Below are 17123 nucleotides of genomic sequence, written 5' to 3' on the forward strand. Positions count from 1 at the left end.
ATATGTTATACGTGATGCCAAACTGCTCAATTAAATATCCATCGGAGGTTTGTGAAGAAGTCATGATTAATGAAGGAGTATGCTAAATGAACAAAGTTTCATCTTAGCTTTATTCATGCGATACAGATAAAAGATTTAAAGAACTTATTATAGCTATATGAATGCTAGTTTACTTTGTTGAGTTTGTCATAGAATTTAAAGGGTCTTCTACACACATATGCATGACTCCTAAACGCAACGTATAATAATGAAAAATAATAATTTGTGAAAATAAATATAAGATTCTTTTATAGGTATCAAGTCTACTACATGGGAGAATAACATTATTATATACATCAGATTTAATTATGTAGTTCGTTATTGTCTAGGACTCCAATTATACGACTAATTATCTTCTAGTTTATCAGGGAAGAAAAATAAAAAACGAGAGTGTCCTATAAACTATTAAATTTTTATTTAATTAAACAGAAAAAATAATCATACAAAGTTTGTTCAAAATCAACGAGTAAAATAATATTTTTATTGTTTGTAATTTAGGAAATTACTGTTTGTGGTGATAGTTAATGTTGAAATAAGGTATAAGTAGAAAAATCAATCTATATAGCGACATAGATAGATTGAATCAAACAAACTTTAAGTCCTCACTTTTTTATCGATTTTATTCGAAATACCCACGACCACTTTTCTTCAGCTCCAAACATGACACGCTAGTCGATGTGTCGGTGGACTGGTATATATATAACAATACAATAACACATTTTTTGTCGATTGTGCGCATGCTGCTTAATTACCACAAAGTTGAAAGTTGAGGGCGTTGAGAGGGTTGTGGTAGGCCGTCGGGAAGTAACCGGGTTTTTTTTTTTAACTGCGATATTCAGTGCAAAGATTAAGTTATTGTAATCCTTCAATCTTACCCTTAGACTAGAGTTACGCAGCTACGCACAAATCGTACAATAATACAACATTTGTATATGAATTTTTTTTTTGGTAGGGTGGATTGGGTTCAACACACTGATGGGAATTTAATTTATAAACTCAGCTCCGTTTGATGGTACAAAATGATTCTTACAGAAAAACATATTAAAGGTTACAAGACGCAAAATGAAAGCTGGCCATTTCAAGAAAAGGTCGCTCAATACCGTGCAATTTCAAAATTGCAGGGTTAGTTTGAATAAATAATTAGGGAGACTAAGAAATTGGGAATATTGACGTGATTTAATTGATTTTATTTCACGTAACATTGCTTATTAAATGTATTGAATAATTTCTTGGTTCTATGAAAAAACATTTATACAATTGCCCCTTTAATTTAATTTCCCCAATAATATGAAACTATGTAGATTAAAATTGTATCTCTCAATTGTAGGTCAAGAGAAGAAGTTTGATCAAACAGAAGAAGCTATTTTGAAGAAGAAAACTTCTTTGCATGTGCAATTATTAAAGAAAGAAGTCAAAGAGTATCAAGAAAATTTGGCAGATATAATAAAAAATGAAGGAAGTAGCTTATTTAACATCTTAGCAGATCACAAAGATCTTCAATTATCTCTAATTAATCATAAACACTCAGTAAGCTAATATTTTATTATTCTTTAATAATATCACACGTGAGATAGCTTAAAATAGCTAGCTTTTATGTAAAGTTTTCTGTGAAAGTCAGTTTAGTATTTGTATTTACCAATTTTTGCATAAAAATTTATTTCTTTAATATTAATTATTTATTTTATGAAAACATTAATCTTCTACTACATTTCTCATGTCATGTAATCTAGTAAAAATTTCTCATTAAGGACGTTTATGTCAAAGTGTGTCAAGACAATGCATTGAAAAATCGTCAATTGAATAAACTAGCTTATTATAAGCAGAAAAAAATTAAATGGCTTCTTGACCTTAAAGTATGTAATGAAACATTATAACAAATTAAAACTAGAGTTGCTTCCTTTTACAATGGCTTACCAAATAATCAATACTTTAAATTTTACCTTAATAGTTAGAGCAATCTATGCTCATTGAAAAATGTGAAACAGAAGATTATACAAGTAATCTTGAACGTCAAAGATTAATAACTTGTTTCATGAAATGCATGTCCAAAAACAATGCGGGAAAAGCAATTGGTGTAGCTTACACGTCTATGATTGACATTCTAAAAAAAGTATGTATAAGCAAATCCGATAAAAAATGTTAAACATTCTTTTTTTAATATTTTATGTATATTTTTATATTATCTCAACACTTAAATATTTTTCTATAAAAAATGATGAACTCAATGCTAATAGCAGGAAGGTGAAATGATTACAAATTTAAAGTAAATGATGAAGTTCATTGATAATTTATTGTAGATATTTTTACATGTATCAACAGTAATAAAAATTTTTCATTTCATATCCAAGCTTAGCATCATCCTTCTTGGCATATGCATAATATGCTGAGAACAAAATTTTTTTCATAGGATGCAGTATATTTTGATGTGGTTATTGATAATCTGCAACAAAACCAAAGGGAGCAATGTAAACTTATAGTAAAAGTTATTTTGATGGGTCAATCAGCAACTGAAAATTTGGATGGTAATAGAAAGCGATACAAAAGATTAACTAAAGACATTTGGAGACATATGAAAGAAAGGGAAGCCTCTCTTCAGGCTGTTCATCAACAAGTTAATGACTTATGGGCATTTGCACAATCATTAATAAGAACAGAGGCCAGTATAAATAATTATTATTTTATTAACTAATATTACATTAAAAGTAATGAACTTCTAATAATGTTGCTGTAGTTTATATTTTTATCATAAAAAACTTGTAGGCTGAACATACACCATCAGTCACTAATCAAAAAAATCAAGTTAGAAGACCAACTGGCACATCATTAGAACAGCAAATAAAACATATAGAAGATATTATTGTTAAAATGAAAGATGCATTACTCGTATGTTCATACACTAATTTAATTCCAAGGTGAATAAAAATAAAATTTTATCTATTAAAAACTTCATGGAAAAGAATGAAAAATAAATGGATATTTTACAGATTAGAAGAACAAATGAAGCAAAGAAAGTCACTAATTCTGCAGTTTAGGCAAAATTTGCAACAGCGAAATTTACTGTTGAATCAAAAAGAACATGCTTTTATAATATTATCTGGTTTAAAACAAATACCACCAAATGAAAATGAAAAGTAAGAAAATAAACTGCAAAAGATTTTTTTGAATGCTTTAGCAGTATACAATACTTTTTACAGACTTAATGTAGACAAAGAGATTATATTGAACTCAATCGAAATAAATAAGAAGCGTGAAGAAGAATGCAAGTCCTTAAAAAACAGCTGTGAAGAATTAGCAATAAACATTAAAGCTGCATTACAGAATATGATTGATATAATGGCATGCTTAAAGAAAGGTGGCAGAAAAAAAAGGGAACCAATAAAAAAAGATGGGAAAGGCATCCATGGAGTTATAGATGAACCTCTTAATATGGAAAAAATTGATAGTGATGGTATGAACATTTTTTGTACTGAATAAATTGTATACCTATAACATTTTTATTTATGTTTCAGGCTTAAACCTATTATCTATTGTCAGTAAAAAAGTAGGTATTTTAATGGGTATGAGTAATTTTGAATTAAATCAAGAAAAGATGGAAAAGGCTGTAAACTTATACCAAACTTATGTTTCTAATTATCGATCTTCTCAGAAATTCAGCACTGAAAACCATAATCTACCAGGTCATTTTTTTAACTAATTATTCCTCCTAGCTTATAGGTAACAAAGAAAATATAACCTTAATTATTTTAGGATTTTTATTGGAGCATGACGTGTTGGATTCAAAAGTACCAACAAGAACTTATATAAAATCATGTAGTAGGCGAATAGTTGAAACAAATACTAAATTGCAATGAATAAAGTTGGCATGACAAAACTACACTTAATGTTAAAATTAATTTATACCTCCTTATAAGATGGGATTTTTAATCGATTTCATTGACATATCCTTGCTTCAGACCTTCTTTCACTCTTACTGTCTTCAACCAAGATGGAACAAAAGTCTTAGGTCGAACTGCACACGGAAATGGCAAAGGAGGCTCTGGACCTTCAAACGGATGAACCTTTGCCATCTTTCTTAGGAAAAATTCTTTGTTTATTTGCTTTGGATCTCTGTATTTATCCATATAAATATTAAAAGGCCTTCTTTTTGGATAATATTCTTGAGGTCTTATGTAAGGAGGTGGAAAGTCGTATTGAAATACAGGTGACTTCATATCTGTAAAATTTTGTTATTAATCTATATTTTAATAATAATTTTAACTTTTAAACAACTGTGATATACTCGCCTAATTTATTATGGTAAAAATCCTTTAATGATAAATCCCAATTAGCTTGGAAAAAAGCTAAACCAGCAGGTGTTAAATAATCTTGGTATTTTTTATAAAAATCTAATGTATTCCAATTTCTATCATTTAGATTTAAACTGAGTATAAAGCATCATAAAAAATAGAAAGTTATAACAATAATGAAAGCAAATAATAGTAGTGCAACCAAAAATTAAAAATGTACATACCATGGCTGCTCTCTTCTATAATTTGAGTAATCTAAATGTTTATTCTGTTTGTATAAAACAAATATATATCTACAATACCCAATTCCTTTAGGAGGAATGGGCCTAAGATAATCAATCAGCTGCTCTCCTTTAGCTATCTCACTTCCAGGTATGTTACCACTGCAGGGAAATATTAAAATTTTGAAAACAATTCAAATAAATAATTGTAATATTTCCTTAAAAATGTGTGTTGCTAATAACTTCAATAAAAACTTGTTTAATTAAATAAATTAATCAGCAACTATTCATATGAAAACAAAATATGAAATGTTTGTAAACGTACTATTAAAATGAATTACTAATTTATAAATATTATTTTGAGAATGTTATTATTAATTAAAACTTACATGAACCAGTGACAATATTCAGCATTAGGGTCACTAAAATTAGCATCTGGAGTTGTCATTAATAAAGTCCATAGTGAATTAGAATCTGAACAATAATCTATAATAGGCTTATCAACTGCTTCACATGACTTTAAAATGTTTCCTGTATAAACAGGAGCAAACAAATTTTCTGCATCTATACTATATTGTATAGACAGTGGAAGAACTGGAAAGAAATAAGCATCACCATATAAATGATCATAAACCTTGTAGTGCTCTGCAATTTTATAAATATGTTTTGGTCCATCAGTTGCAAGCCAGTCATTCTTTGCTACATTCAAATTTATTAATACTGTAAAATTTAAAAAAATTAGTAGGTTGAAATTATTAAATCAATGAAATATATTAATATTACTACGTACATTGTTTAGTTCTAGATAATTTTTCAAATTTGAGATCTTTTCTTTGCTGTTTCAATTGAGCTGTCCATCTATCGATCAATGGGTTCTTTTTAAGTTTGGGTAAAGAAAAACCTATGTCTACTTTGAATGATATTTCAGGATCTTTCCAATTCAATTCTGTGTAAATTGTAAAATATGTAATTAAATACTTTTACTGTCAAATAATATCTAATACCTTCTAAACGTTGTTGTAGAGTTCTAGCAGTAGTTGGTGGTTTTCCACGCATTATATGTGCATGACGAATATGTTGATACTTCCATAGAGATAATTCATATGATAAAGCACGAAAAATTCGATTCGTCATAATAAATTAAAGCCTAAAAGATTCAGAAAACACAGTTCTTGATCTTTTTAAATGTTTCTCCAGAGATATCATTAATAAAGAATTGAAATGAAACGATCGGAGAGTGGATGAGTGGAGCTCACTTCGTTCACTTGACGGATTTTTGGGGTTCTGGACCTGACCGAGGACCTGGAGAGCAGCGTTACCAACTCTGCTATATTGAATTATGCGAAATTACACCACGCAGACGTAAGTATGTATAAGCAGGGGGCAGCTGTCCGACATTTTGTCTGCTTCATGTGATATCATTTGTGTATAAGTCGGTAAAGCCTTCTACTGGCAGACTGGCTTTTTCTACCGGCTACCTCTAATGAATAGTATGTTACATACATAGTATGGCAGTCGGCCGTCGGTCATGTCTGTTTTAATTAAGCTATTTAAGCCGGAGCGTTGATATATACTTGATTTTCAATGGCTTTGAACAACTTCCACTGTTTGCCATAAATTATAATTTTTTCTCAAATATCGCTCACTACAGAATTAAACAAAATATGGTATGTAAATATAATATCGAGTGCTATCGTAAAATAAAATGAAATTATGCGGCCAATTGGCCATTAAAAGACAGGCCTGTTTTTTTGTTGCTGTGTAGTGTATATTTGCACTTTTTATAAAATTAAACGCCCACTGTACATTTAAATTTAAAATAAGTACAATAGGTTTTGCTTATTAACTAGAAGTTGACTTTGGTGACTTCTGCAATTATATTTATGGCTGTTTCATTGATTTTAGCTACTAATAATGCGGTTTAGCGTTTACATAAAACATATTTTAAACATTTATGGTCCCAGTTAGCGCAAAAATTTCTTTTTGAATTTCATTTTTCGACAATAAAAATGAGTTCTTTTCAGAATTTCAAATGTCGTAGAAACTATTTTATAGTTCTTTAAAATTTAAGAATTATTTTTCACTGTCATAAAATGGATCACCATAACTGTTTTAAATATAGAATTATTTGTGTTGGCTCTCTCTCATGCTAGTTTTTATATGTATTGGTGAAATTCTTCTGTGTTTGGTAAAGATTATAAGATATAATAAATTCTATGTAATTTTAAACTTCGTTAAGTAAACAATATTACAAAGGGATTTGTCAATATGTAGAAAACTGATTCCCAAAATTATAAGAATAGTGATGAGAAACTCTATAAATTTGATTACAGCTTCTACCAATATTTGTATTTTAACTCTGTTGAAAAGAGCAAAGCATAATGAGAATTGCTATTGAAGGTTGTGCTCATGGAGAGTTAGAAATCATTTATGACAGTATCCAGGAAATAGAAAGAATTGATGGGAAAACAATAGATTTACTCATATGCTGCGGGGATTTTCAAAGTACAAGGAATTTAAGTGATCTAGAATGTATGGCAGTACCAGATAAATATAAAGACTTGTGTACTTTCTATAAGTAAATATACATTTATCATTTTAATATAATTTAAAATATTGTCAATGATAATGTTGCAATGTAATTTTTATATTGACTTAGATATTATTCTGGTGAAAAGGTAACTCCAGTATTAACGTTATTCATAGGAGGAAATCATGAAGCTTCTAATTACCTTCAGGAGCTACCTTATGGTGGATGGGTAGCGCATAATATTTATTACCTTGGATATGGAAGTGTAGTATCCATAAGAGGTGTTAGAATTGCAGGCATTTCTGGAATTTATAAAGGTCAAGATTTTATGCAGGGCCATTTTGAAATACCTCCGTATACACAAAATACAATTCGTAGTGTTTATCACATAAGAAATCTTGAAATATTCAGAATGAAACAGGTACATATTGCAGCCATTAATATTTATATAAATATTTATTTTAATTCTTTAATAATTTGTTCTGTAGCTTAGTGAAAAAATTGATATTTTTCTATCACATGATTGGCCAAGAGGAATTACAAAACATGGGGATGAAGAAGAATTATTAAGAAAAAAACCATTTTTCAGGTAAACTTTTGTCTGTAGAGCATGTAGCTATTTATCAATTTTTATGATTGTTATTTGAATAAAATTTGATTTTTTTTACAGGAATGACATTGAAAGCAATGTTTTAGGTAGTCCTCCTTGTATGGATCTTTTACAGCAACATTATCCATCTTATTGGTTTTCTGCTCATTTGCATTGTAAATTTGCTGCAGTTGTTTCTAATGACGAAGGATCAAAAGTAACTAAATTTCTAGCATTAGATAAGTGCTTACCAAATAGGAAATATTTGCAAATTATAGAAATTGATCACAATGAGAAATCCCCTATGAAACTTTCATATGATTTAGAATGGCTGACAATTTTACATCTTACTAATCACTTGTTAAGCATAAAGAGTGGTTTACATTATATGCCTAGTGAATCTAACGATGGTAGATGGAGATTTACTCCAACAGAGCAAGAGAAAGAAATGGTTTTAAAGAAATTTAATTATAATTTAGAAATACCTTTAAATTTTAAGCAAACAGTCAGTGCCTATGTACCAGATACTACAGAAAGTTATGTGGAAACACCTAAATTAGTTGTTAATGAACAGACTACACAACTGTGTGACACATTAGGTATAGATGATCCATCTGCTTTATTAAAGATATTGATAGGAAACAAAGACAAATCATATCCGGACGAGATCTCAATTAATTCATTAATTGACTCATCACAAGAATTTTGTGATAACTCTATAATTCTTGGAGATACTGATGACTCTAGCATTTCATCCATTTCAAAAGACAATCCTTTTTCTAATAATTCATCTCATTCAATGAATAACGCAGATAACAGTGATACTGAAGCATTGTGCCAACAATCATTGGAGATATCAGAAAAAGAAGTAGAGCTTGCATCTAATAAAGAAGGTTAATACACTCACTAATTTTATAATATTAAATATAATAGAAATTTCACAAAGAATTTGAATAATATTTCAATTTTCCAGATAATGCTTCTACTCCATTGAAGTTAGACTGTAAAAGGTTTAAGGGAAGGAATCATTCTATGTATTCAAGTACTCTTTAGACAGCATGTAAATAATGTAATTTTTATTGAAGAATACAATTATTTTATATTATTATATATACTTGTATGATAAATTATTGTGTGTGCTTTTGTAGCTCATTAAACTTAATTGCTACAAGGTAATCTTCTAGTATGTAAATATTTTATACATAATGTTTAACTTAGCATAGATAGTATTTTGCTAAATACTAAATGCAATATTGCCAACTTCGCCAGTTTAAATTATGTTACGCTATAGTGTTTTGTACTAGAATACCTCCCGCCGTAGCACAAAACATTTGAAAATATTTTACCGGCGTATGTAGCTACCAGATTTATTTTTGTGTTTAGGAACAGCAAAACATCATCCAACCAAGGTAGGTATGTAGAAGTGCTAAGATAGAGAGAGAGAGAGAGCGCAAAGTGAGTATGGCCTATGTATTATATATATATGTATATGACATTGCATGTATTGATGTATACATATACATATATACACAAAATGGACGCTACAGTGACAACAGATATACATTTACCAAAGACAATGGGTACTCTGCAAATTGGAGTAGAAAATGAAAAAAAAGCAATTTTTTACCAATCAGATTTATTTTGTAAAAGTTTTCCTATTTTTGAAGAGATAAGGAAACAAGGTAAACTGTGTGACGTTACTCTAGAGGTAAAGTGATTTGCCTTTGTTTTAATTACTTCTTTTATTTTTTGTTTGTATACAATAATACAATGGAAAAAGTCATTGTTTGTATACTGTATGCATGAGTTTATTAAAAATATTTTTCTTTATTACAGGTTGATGGACAAGCTTTTAGTGCACATAGAGTAGTTTTAGCAGGGTCAATACCCTATTTTCGTGGAATGTTTTTGAGTAACATGCAGGAGAGTAATCAAAAAGAAATTATTTTAAAAGAAGGAATCGATGCATTGTAAGTTATGGAAACTGTAGGCAGACAATTGACATTTCTTCCATCGCCTATACACTTTACACAACTATAAATAAATTTATTTACTTAACAAATAAAAATTAATATTAAGTTTACAGAGAGAATATCCTCAAATTTTTCTAATAATCAAGGATTAGCACTTTCTAATAGTATATTATTACACTGTAGGAAATGACTCTAACTTTTCAGTTAAATCACTCTTTACCTTCCATGTGAGATTCATATATTACAGTATAACACAATAATGATGATTCAATTTTCCATAATGTATACATTCATACTATACTTCGTTAGATATTTGTATTATTTAGCTTTCTTACACATAAATGAATAGCAGCTAACCTAAATATAGTTTAGCTGTACACGGGTTTAAACAGTACCTTCATGTAGCATGAAATATAACTCATGATTAAAAGTATAACTATAGAATTAACGTGGTATAATTCCCATTGCATTTGTGAACTATACTTTTAAACAATAATTAACTAAGCTATGCATGGTTGGTTTTCCATAAGTTTTTATATAATTAATACATAGATAGGGCTTTTTATCATGAAAATGAAACACAAGCTGCTTTAGGAAAACAGAAATGTTTAAAAACATTTGATTTTGTAGATTCTCACTAATGTACTCTTCAAGGATTCATTTATTACTGATGTCTCTTTTAAACTTTAAATATTTTATTTACAGGGCTTTAGGTGCGCTTGTTAGTTTCTCATACACTGGTCGTATTACATTAACAAATGAAAATGTTCAAAGTATCATGGCTGGTGCTTGTTTCTTGCAACTTCAATTAGTAAAAAATGCATGTGCTGAATTCATAAAACGACAATTTCACCCTCAAAATATATTAGGGATTAGAGAATTTGCAGATACATTAAGTTGTCCATCATTAGTTGAGGAAGCAGACAAATATATTCAACAATATTTTCTGCCTATTTCTTTGTCAGATGAATTTTTAAGATTATCCTTAGCTGATCTTAAAGGATTGATATCAAAAGATGAATTACATGTTATGTCTGAGGAAAATGTGTTTGAAGCTATAATGAGATGGGTTCGATATGAACCTGAAAGTAGATCAAAGAATTTACCAGATATTTTAGCATTAGTTAGATTACCTCTTCTTAGCCCCTTATACTTAATTGATAATGTTGCACAAGAAACTCTTGTAAAGAGCTCTCATTTATGCAGGTAATTCAATGATTCAAATTTTATGGACATTTGTTAATTCGTTGCAAAACATTAAAAATTTGTCACTTTAGAAATTGAAACATTCGGTAGTAATTTTTTATACAACTTTTGCAGTGAATTTTTATATTAAAATAGGTCAAGATAATTAAGTAAATATAAGCAATTTTCAGAGACTTATTGGATGAAGCAAAAGACTATCATTTAATACCTGAAAGGCGGTGCTTAATAGAGAATATTAGGTGTCGACCCAGGTGTTGTAATTATGTCATGGGCCATATATTTGCTGTTGGTGGCCTTACAAAATTTGGCGATTCTCTAAGTACTGTTGAAGTCTATGATCCATTTTCAGGTATGATAAATGTTAAAAATGAATTTTAAAGTTATTATTAAGTTAAAAGTCTTAATATCAAATTTCAGAAGAATGGGAAACATCTGAAGCAATGACAACTTTACGTAGTCGTGTAGGTGTAGCGGTACATAAAAATAAATTGTATGCTTTTGGTGGGTACAATGGTATGGAAAGATTATCTACTGTAGAAGTTTATTATCCATGTTTAAAAGTTTGGAAAATGATAGCTTCTATGAATTGTAAAAGAAGGTATGTACAGAATATGCCTTGTGAGATATGTGTAAAAATTAAGTTTTGTTCTGAATTCTTATTTTATATTGTTATTTTTCAATCAGTACTGTTATCGCTTCAATTTAGTGCTGTAGGAACAACAGCTTTAAAAGATTATTTGTACGTCTGTGGAGGATACGATGGACTAACGTCACTAAATACAGTTGAAAGGTACTGCCCAGTAACTGACACTTGGAAAATAATCAGTTCTATGAATAAACATCGTTCTGCAGGCGGAGTTGTATCTTTTGAAGGATATGTTTATGCTTTAGGTGGTCACGATGGACTCTCAATTTTTGACTCAGTAAGGACAAGAAAAATTTAATAGAATTATATAATTTAAAAACATTATAATAGCTTGTATTTTTATCTAAGGTGGAAAGATATGATCCTAAAACTGGTGTATGGTCACTTGTTAAGCCTATGTTAACAAGGAGATGTCGATTAGGTGTTGCTGTTCTGAATGGTAAATTATATGTATGTGGTGGATATGATGGGTCAACTTTTTTAAAATCAGTTGAAGCATATGATCCCAGATTAAATATGTGTGTATTTTTTTTGTAAAACGTGTGTATTCCAAATATATATTAATTTATTAATTAATTTTTTTTCTCTTTAAAATTAGGTGGCAATATGTAGCACCAATGAACGTTATGAGAAGTAGAGCAGCTCTAGTTGCAAATATGGGCAAATTGTGGGCAATTGGAGGCTATGATGGAATCTCAAATTTATCAAGTGTTGAAGTGTATGACCCAAATACTAATACTTGGTCTTTTGCTGCACCTATGCGTGCTCATGAAGGAGGTGTAGGTGTTGGTGTGATTCCTATTTGTTATGTTTAGTTACAAACAATTTTTTTACATGTTTTTTATCTTGTGTGTAATGAAGATTATTTTTATAAAATTGATTTACTTATTATTATTAATATTAAAAACTTGTATTGTCTGACTGAAAAGAAAAGTATTGTACACAATGACCAACTATTTATTTGTACAAACTAAGTACGAATAGATTTTCATTAGACGTGGTAATTGGAGTTGTGCAAAAATATTTTGATATTTTAAATGAAATTTTTCAAAAAGCAGTAGAGTTGGTCATTTTAATACACACACATTTATTCCATAAATAACTTTTACCAAAAGTTAAGGCACACAACTGTATATAATATTACCACAAAGAAAAGTTCTACCTAAATGTCATTTCTATACTATTTGTGAAATTGATTTGTGTCAATTTAAAAACTGTGTTCTGGCTGTAAAACAGTGATTTCTGTAGGCACCTGCCCATAGCTCTAGAGCGTAAAAATTCAATTATCTGTGTTCATAACTTTAAGAAATATCAATTATTTATATAAAACAACTTTGAAAGCATATAAAAAACTAACATCTTGAAAATTTCTTTATTTTCTATGACTCTATGCTCTCAAATATGTAAAGTTGTACACACTGAAGTCGCCAATGGATCTTTTAGTGATACCAAGCTTATAGGGCAAGCCTGCAATGATTATATAGGCTATTTAACCTTTTTAATAATTTTATAACACTAAGCTAAAATTAAAAACTTTATGAAAACATTTTTCTTTTAAATTTCCACAAATTAATTTCATACTCATTATATTAATCATTACTTTAGAAAAATTAGTGTTTGCATTTAGAAGATATACCTGGCTTTTTATTGAAAATTAAACAGAATTTACAATGTTGTGATGGATGTTAAAGTGACATGTCTTAATTTGTGGTAATTATAAATATATATATATATATATATATATATATATGTATGATTAATATATAATTATTTTTACAAATTGTGTTATACTATACTTTCTTATATAAGTTGAAAATTTTTAAAAGCAATTTTTTAGACCCTGAAATAATGAGTGTCAAGAAATGATGAATAATTGTGTAAGACAATTAACAGAAAATCTATAAATTGTTTTAAAGTTACTTTAAAACAAAAGTAAAGAATGTACATGAAAAATGAAAAATACTGCTTTTTAACACACTTTCTAAAAATATAAAATTTACGAATGAATGTTGATCATTATACAGGACTCTGAAATATTTTGTATTCAGAATTAATGAAAAAAATGTCGTGAAATCAAATTTCCCTAAAAAAAATTGGATGGTTTCAAAACCACAGAACAAAATTAACAATTATGTAAGTTTCTTTAATTTTTTAAAATTTTCTATAGGATGCTTAATTTTATTATCTATTCTGGCATTCACAATTTAGAATCACTTAAATGTCTAAAAAGTAAATGTTCTTAACAAAAATTATGACTGGATTCAAATGAATTCAATTACTTTTTATGGTGAGTCCTACCAAGACCTGTGTAAGGTAAATTGTTGTTATGTAGGATTGCCAATTTACTGTGAATTAGCCAATAACCATACATATTTTCAGATAATTAGCAATCCTATATGGTAAAATTTTACCTTACAGTTTTTGGTGGAACTTAATCTTAGTAGAAAATTCACAAAATGCCAAACTAACAGAGCTGTTGGTGTAACACTTTAATTATACATATACATATAGTAGTTGCTTCAATTTTAGATTTATTACCAAAATATTAAATTAGTTTAACTTTTTCATTAACAATACATACTTCTGACAATTTTGCAATGTTTCTATTAAACTTTTTCAATACTTTTTCTGGTGTTTCTGCATGATCACCTTGACTGATATATTGTAGTACTATTTTTTTCTGAAGCTTCCTTAAAGAAATTTCCTGCTTACATTTTATTGCATTCAGTATTGCATTTTTCCAGTCAAATGTAATGTCAGTAGATTGTTCTTTAACTTCATTTAATTCTCTAGCAGCAACATCAATTGTGCTTTTTTTAAAAGCTGGTTCATTATTAATTTTTTGTTCAACATTTTTTCTCTTCTTTTTTGGTCTTTGAACTTGGTTAATCTTGTTTTTTAATTCTTCTGTATTACCAACATTGTTTAAATAATTGGCATTCCCTTCATTTTCCTTACATATATTTTCATTATTTTGGTTTTCAGCTTTATTATGTTCTGAAAAATTATATTTTCTTTATTATAATATAACCTTCAAAATGAAGCACTAAACATAGTTAAAGATAAATATATCTATACAAGCAATTTTGTTTAACTGTAGATCCTAATTCTTGGGTATGGTACAATCTAAATAAATGTTTGAAATTGCATAAAGACAGGTTGATCATATATTATTAAAAATAATTAAATCATATATTTCCACCTATTTAAAAAAAAATGTCTTTTAAATAATGGGAACTTCTCTAATGTAGTAAGACCTATTAAAGTTGTTGGGTGTAGAATATTCCAGAATAGAGTTTTTGTTATACGATATGATAGTGTGAGATCCTGAAGTTAATACACATTTATCAACAAATCAATCAATATTTGTTTTTATAAGGCTAATCATGTTGCAGAGCATAACTATATTATATATTAATTTCACTAAATTTTTATTACCATAGACAGTGCAATAAAAATTTAAACTGAAATTTCTAATTTGATAATTGTGTATTAACAGTTATAAATTAGTGGAGCAAAGAAGAAAAACCCTATAAAATACCTTTAATATCTTCTAATGACTTCTGCTGATAAGAGTTTTCCATTTTGGACCATACGCTGTGAATCAATGCCATGTTCACCCTATTGCCAATGGCATTATTTATAAAATTTAAAAATTTTGCTTTTTTCCTTGGTATGTTATCATAATTTGTTAGTGTTTCCAAAAAACTTCTTTCAGCATTTGTTAAACTTTTATCTGTAGAAAGTAAATTATGTACTACATTGATCCATTGTAACTGCTTCTTTTCTCCTTTATTTGCTCCAGGTTTTGGCATATAGTTTTTACCACCATATCGTTCGTTTTCTGTCACACATTTTGTATGCTCAATAAATTCTTCGCCGCTTAAAAAAAAAAAAAAATAAAATATGAGGTGTCATAGAAAACAAAATATAGATTATCTTTAAATGACGAAAACTTACTGAAAATCTTTTAAACAATCTACGCAAGTTACAAATGGTTTTCTATGACACTGAAATTGATAATGTTTAGATACACGTGGTTTTGCTAAGCTCTCTCCACAGTGGTTACAAGTAAAGCAAACCATTTTCACACTTATCACGTTTTTATGCAAACCTGAACACTGATGTCAATTTTATTAAAACCAGACTATAAGCTACCAAAACTGTTTACACCGTCAGTGACCGTCACCGTACATATTATTATTTACTATATACATATGAGAGAGAATTGGTTAGAAAGGTTAGAAATCATTCTACACTCAACAGTCAACACTAGTGTTTTGCCAATGTGGTTAGTATGTATGTATGTATGTATATATGTATGTACATACATACATACACTGACCGGCATGGCACCCCCTGATGCATTTAGGAACCGCGTTATAGGGCCGCTCATTATCAAAAACTAAAAATGAAAAAGTTTCAGTTACATTAAATTTAGAATTAAAAAACATTAAATAATAAAATTTAAAGTTCTTGACAAAAAAATACATGCCAACTGGCATTTTTCCGTCTTGAGTTACTGATGGTAAGGGGCTCTATAACGCGGTTCCTAAATGCATCGAGGGACGCCATATGTATATGCCGGTCATTGTACAGCATATGTATGTATATACATACATATACATACATACTATGTATACTATGTTAGTATGTACTATGTATGTACTATACATTACATGCATTACATACATTGTATTTCGTAGTAATCGCGTAAACTAATTCGGATATGGGATCTGACACGTGGGCGGAGTCTATATATATAGATAAATAAAAAAAAAATATGGCGCATGAAAGCCTAAGTGTCTAAATGTCTATTGAAATTACAGGAGGGTTATAATGATTTCGATGGAAAATATCTGTACAAACTTTTCTCCCAAATTCAAAAGTTTTAAGGTTTTCAATAATAAATTGCAATTTATTGAAAAATATCCATAAGAATCAATGTAAAACCCGGGCTTCCTCTGCTTTCATTTTTTACCGCTTGGAGCGCTTCAACTATGTCAGATGGTCAGATCCCAATACGATTTTAAAGCCTATGTATAATAAAAAGGATGTCCCACTAAGAAACTATTAAAACAACCTTCATGCAACCTTTAAATGCATTTTCAAGGTCAAGTAATAACCTCATACCGTGATTTGTTTCACCAACGAAGTTATATTCCGAGATAAAAGGGGTGAAAGAGTTGACTTACAGAGATTTATATGAATTATATTTTACGTGATTCTCCAAACCGAGCTTCCTGAACTTTTAAGAACTTAAGATACAACATGTAATTATTTAAATTGATTGTCATGCAACGAACTATGTAATCATTGAAATACTTATATTGTTTTTTCTGATTTTTCATTTAAGCAAAACGTCAATATACATGCACATGTTTCAAAAGTAACAATTTCGTCCTAATGTCTGGGTGAAAATGATGGAGTACACAGAAAAATGATTTTAAAATTAGGAATAAAGAAGCAAAGTCATTTGTATATTATTTTTGCATTCTTATTTATTTAAACTTTATCACGACAGGAAAAGCCATGGATAATAATGACTGTATGTGAAAAATAGGCGACACGTAATACCAGCTATAATAATTAGATAGTTAAAACAATTTTAAAATGATGGTAATTAAAGAAGT

At 28.9% G+C, this 17123-nt stretch overlaps 4 protein-coding genes across 6 annotated transcripts; 2 read left to right on the top strand and 2 right to left on the bottom strand.

The window, feature by feature from the left end:
* Nucleotides 1–1058: 1058 nt before the first annotated feature.
* LOC136784459 (myosin-6) lies at nucleotides 1059–3907 on the top strand. The gene is made up of 10 exons (XM_066745112.1): nucleotides 1059–1161; nucleotides 1367–1566; nucleotides 1788–1892; nucleotides 1988–2149; nucleotides 2447–2699; nucleotides 2819–2951; nucleotides 3024–3170; nucleotides 3234–3487; nucleotides 3549–3716; nucleotides 3787–3907. The coding sequence occupies exons 1-10, from the start codon at nucleotides 1059–1061 to the stop codon at nucleotides 3888–3890; spliced, it is 1629 nt and encodes a 542-aa protein (XP_066601209.1). The 3' UTR covers nucleotides 3891–3907.
* On the bottom strand, nucleotides 2304–5830 carry mRpL38 (mitochondrial ribosomal protein L38). The gene is made up of 7 exons (XM_066745175.1): nucleotides 5551–5830; nucleotides 5337–5492; nucleotides 4936–5266; nucleotides 4550–4708; nucleotides 4323–4459; nucleotides 3940–4252; nucleotides 2304–2479 (listed from the first exon to the last, which is right to left on the bottom strand). The coding sequence occupies exons 1-6, from the start codon at nucleotides 5678–5680 to the stop codon at nucleotides 3960–3962; spliced, it is 1206 nt and encodes a 401-aa protein (XP_066601272.1). The 5' UTR covers nucleotides 5681–5830; the 3' UTR covers nucleotides 2304–2479; nucleotides 3940–3959.
* Nucleotides 5831–5981: 151 nt separating this feature from the next.
* Nucleotides 5982–13218, top strand: KLHL18 (Kelch like family member 18). Of its 3 annotated transcripts, none has more exons than XM_066745171.1 (8): nucleotides 8763–9373; nucleotides 9502–9635; nucleotides 10344–10844; nucleotides 11015–11193; nucleotides 11265–11442; nucleotides 11551–11767; nucleotides 11839–12008; nucleotides 12089–13218. In XM_066745171.1, exons 1-8 carry the CDS (start codon nucleotides 9134–9136, stop codon nucleotides 12303–12305), a joined length of 1836 nt encoding a protein of 611 aa, XP_066601268.1. In that variant the 5' UTR covers nucleotides 8763–9133; the 3' UTR covers nucleotides 12306–13218. The 3 variants fall into 3 exon arrangements, 2 of the variants coding, with proteins under 2 accessions (XP_066601268.1, XP_066601267.1); XM_066745170.1 differs by having other exon boundaries at nucleotides 8765–9373; nucleotides 11262–11442; XR_010824419.1 differs by lacking the exons at nucleotides 10344–10844; nucleotides 11015–11193; nucleotides 11265–11442; ... (1 more) ...; nucleotides 11839–12008; nucleotides 12089–13218 and adding exons at nucleotides 5982–6213; nucleotides 6880–7124; nucleotides 7206–7497; nucleotides 7565–7665; nucleotides 7747–8558 and having other exon boundaries at nucleotides 8639–9347; nucleotides 9502–9636.
* A 746-nt stretch (nucleotides 13219–13964) lies between these two features.
* On the bottom strand, nucleotides 13965–15759 carry LOC136784501 (uncharacterized protein C16C10.8). Its single transcript, XM_066745176.1, has 3 exons — nucleotides 15451–15759; nucleotides 15032–15372; nucleotides 13965–14487 (listed from the first exon to the last, which is right to left on the bottom strand). The coding sequence occupies exons 1-3, from the start codon at nucleotides 15573–15575 to the stop codon at nucleotides 14036–14038; spliced, it is 918 nt and encodes a 305-aa protein (XP_066601273.1). The 5' UTR covers nucleotides 15576–15759; the 3' UTR covers nucleotides 13965–14035.
* Nucleotides 15760–17123: the final 1364 nt, after the last annotated feature.

Source organism: Prorops nasuta, unplaced genomic scaffold (assembly GCF_024137725.1).
Source record: "Prorops nasuta isolate Cenicafe-Biocafe unplaced genomic scaffold, Cenicafe_Pnas_1.2 PNAS00059, whole genome shotgun sequence".
Classification (NCBI taxonomy): Eukaryota; Metazoa; Arthropoda; class Insecta; order Hymenoptera; family Bethylidae; genus Prorops; species Prorops nasuta.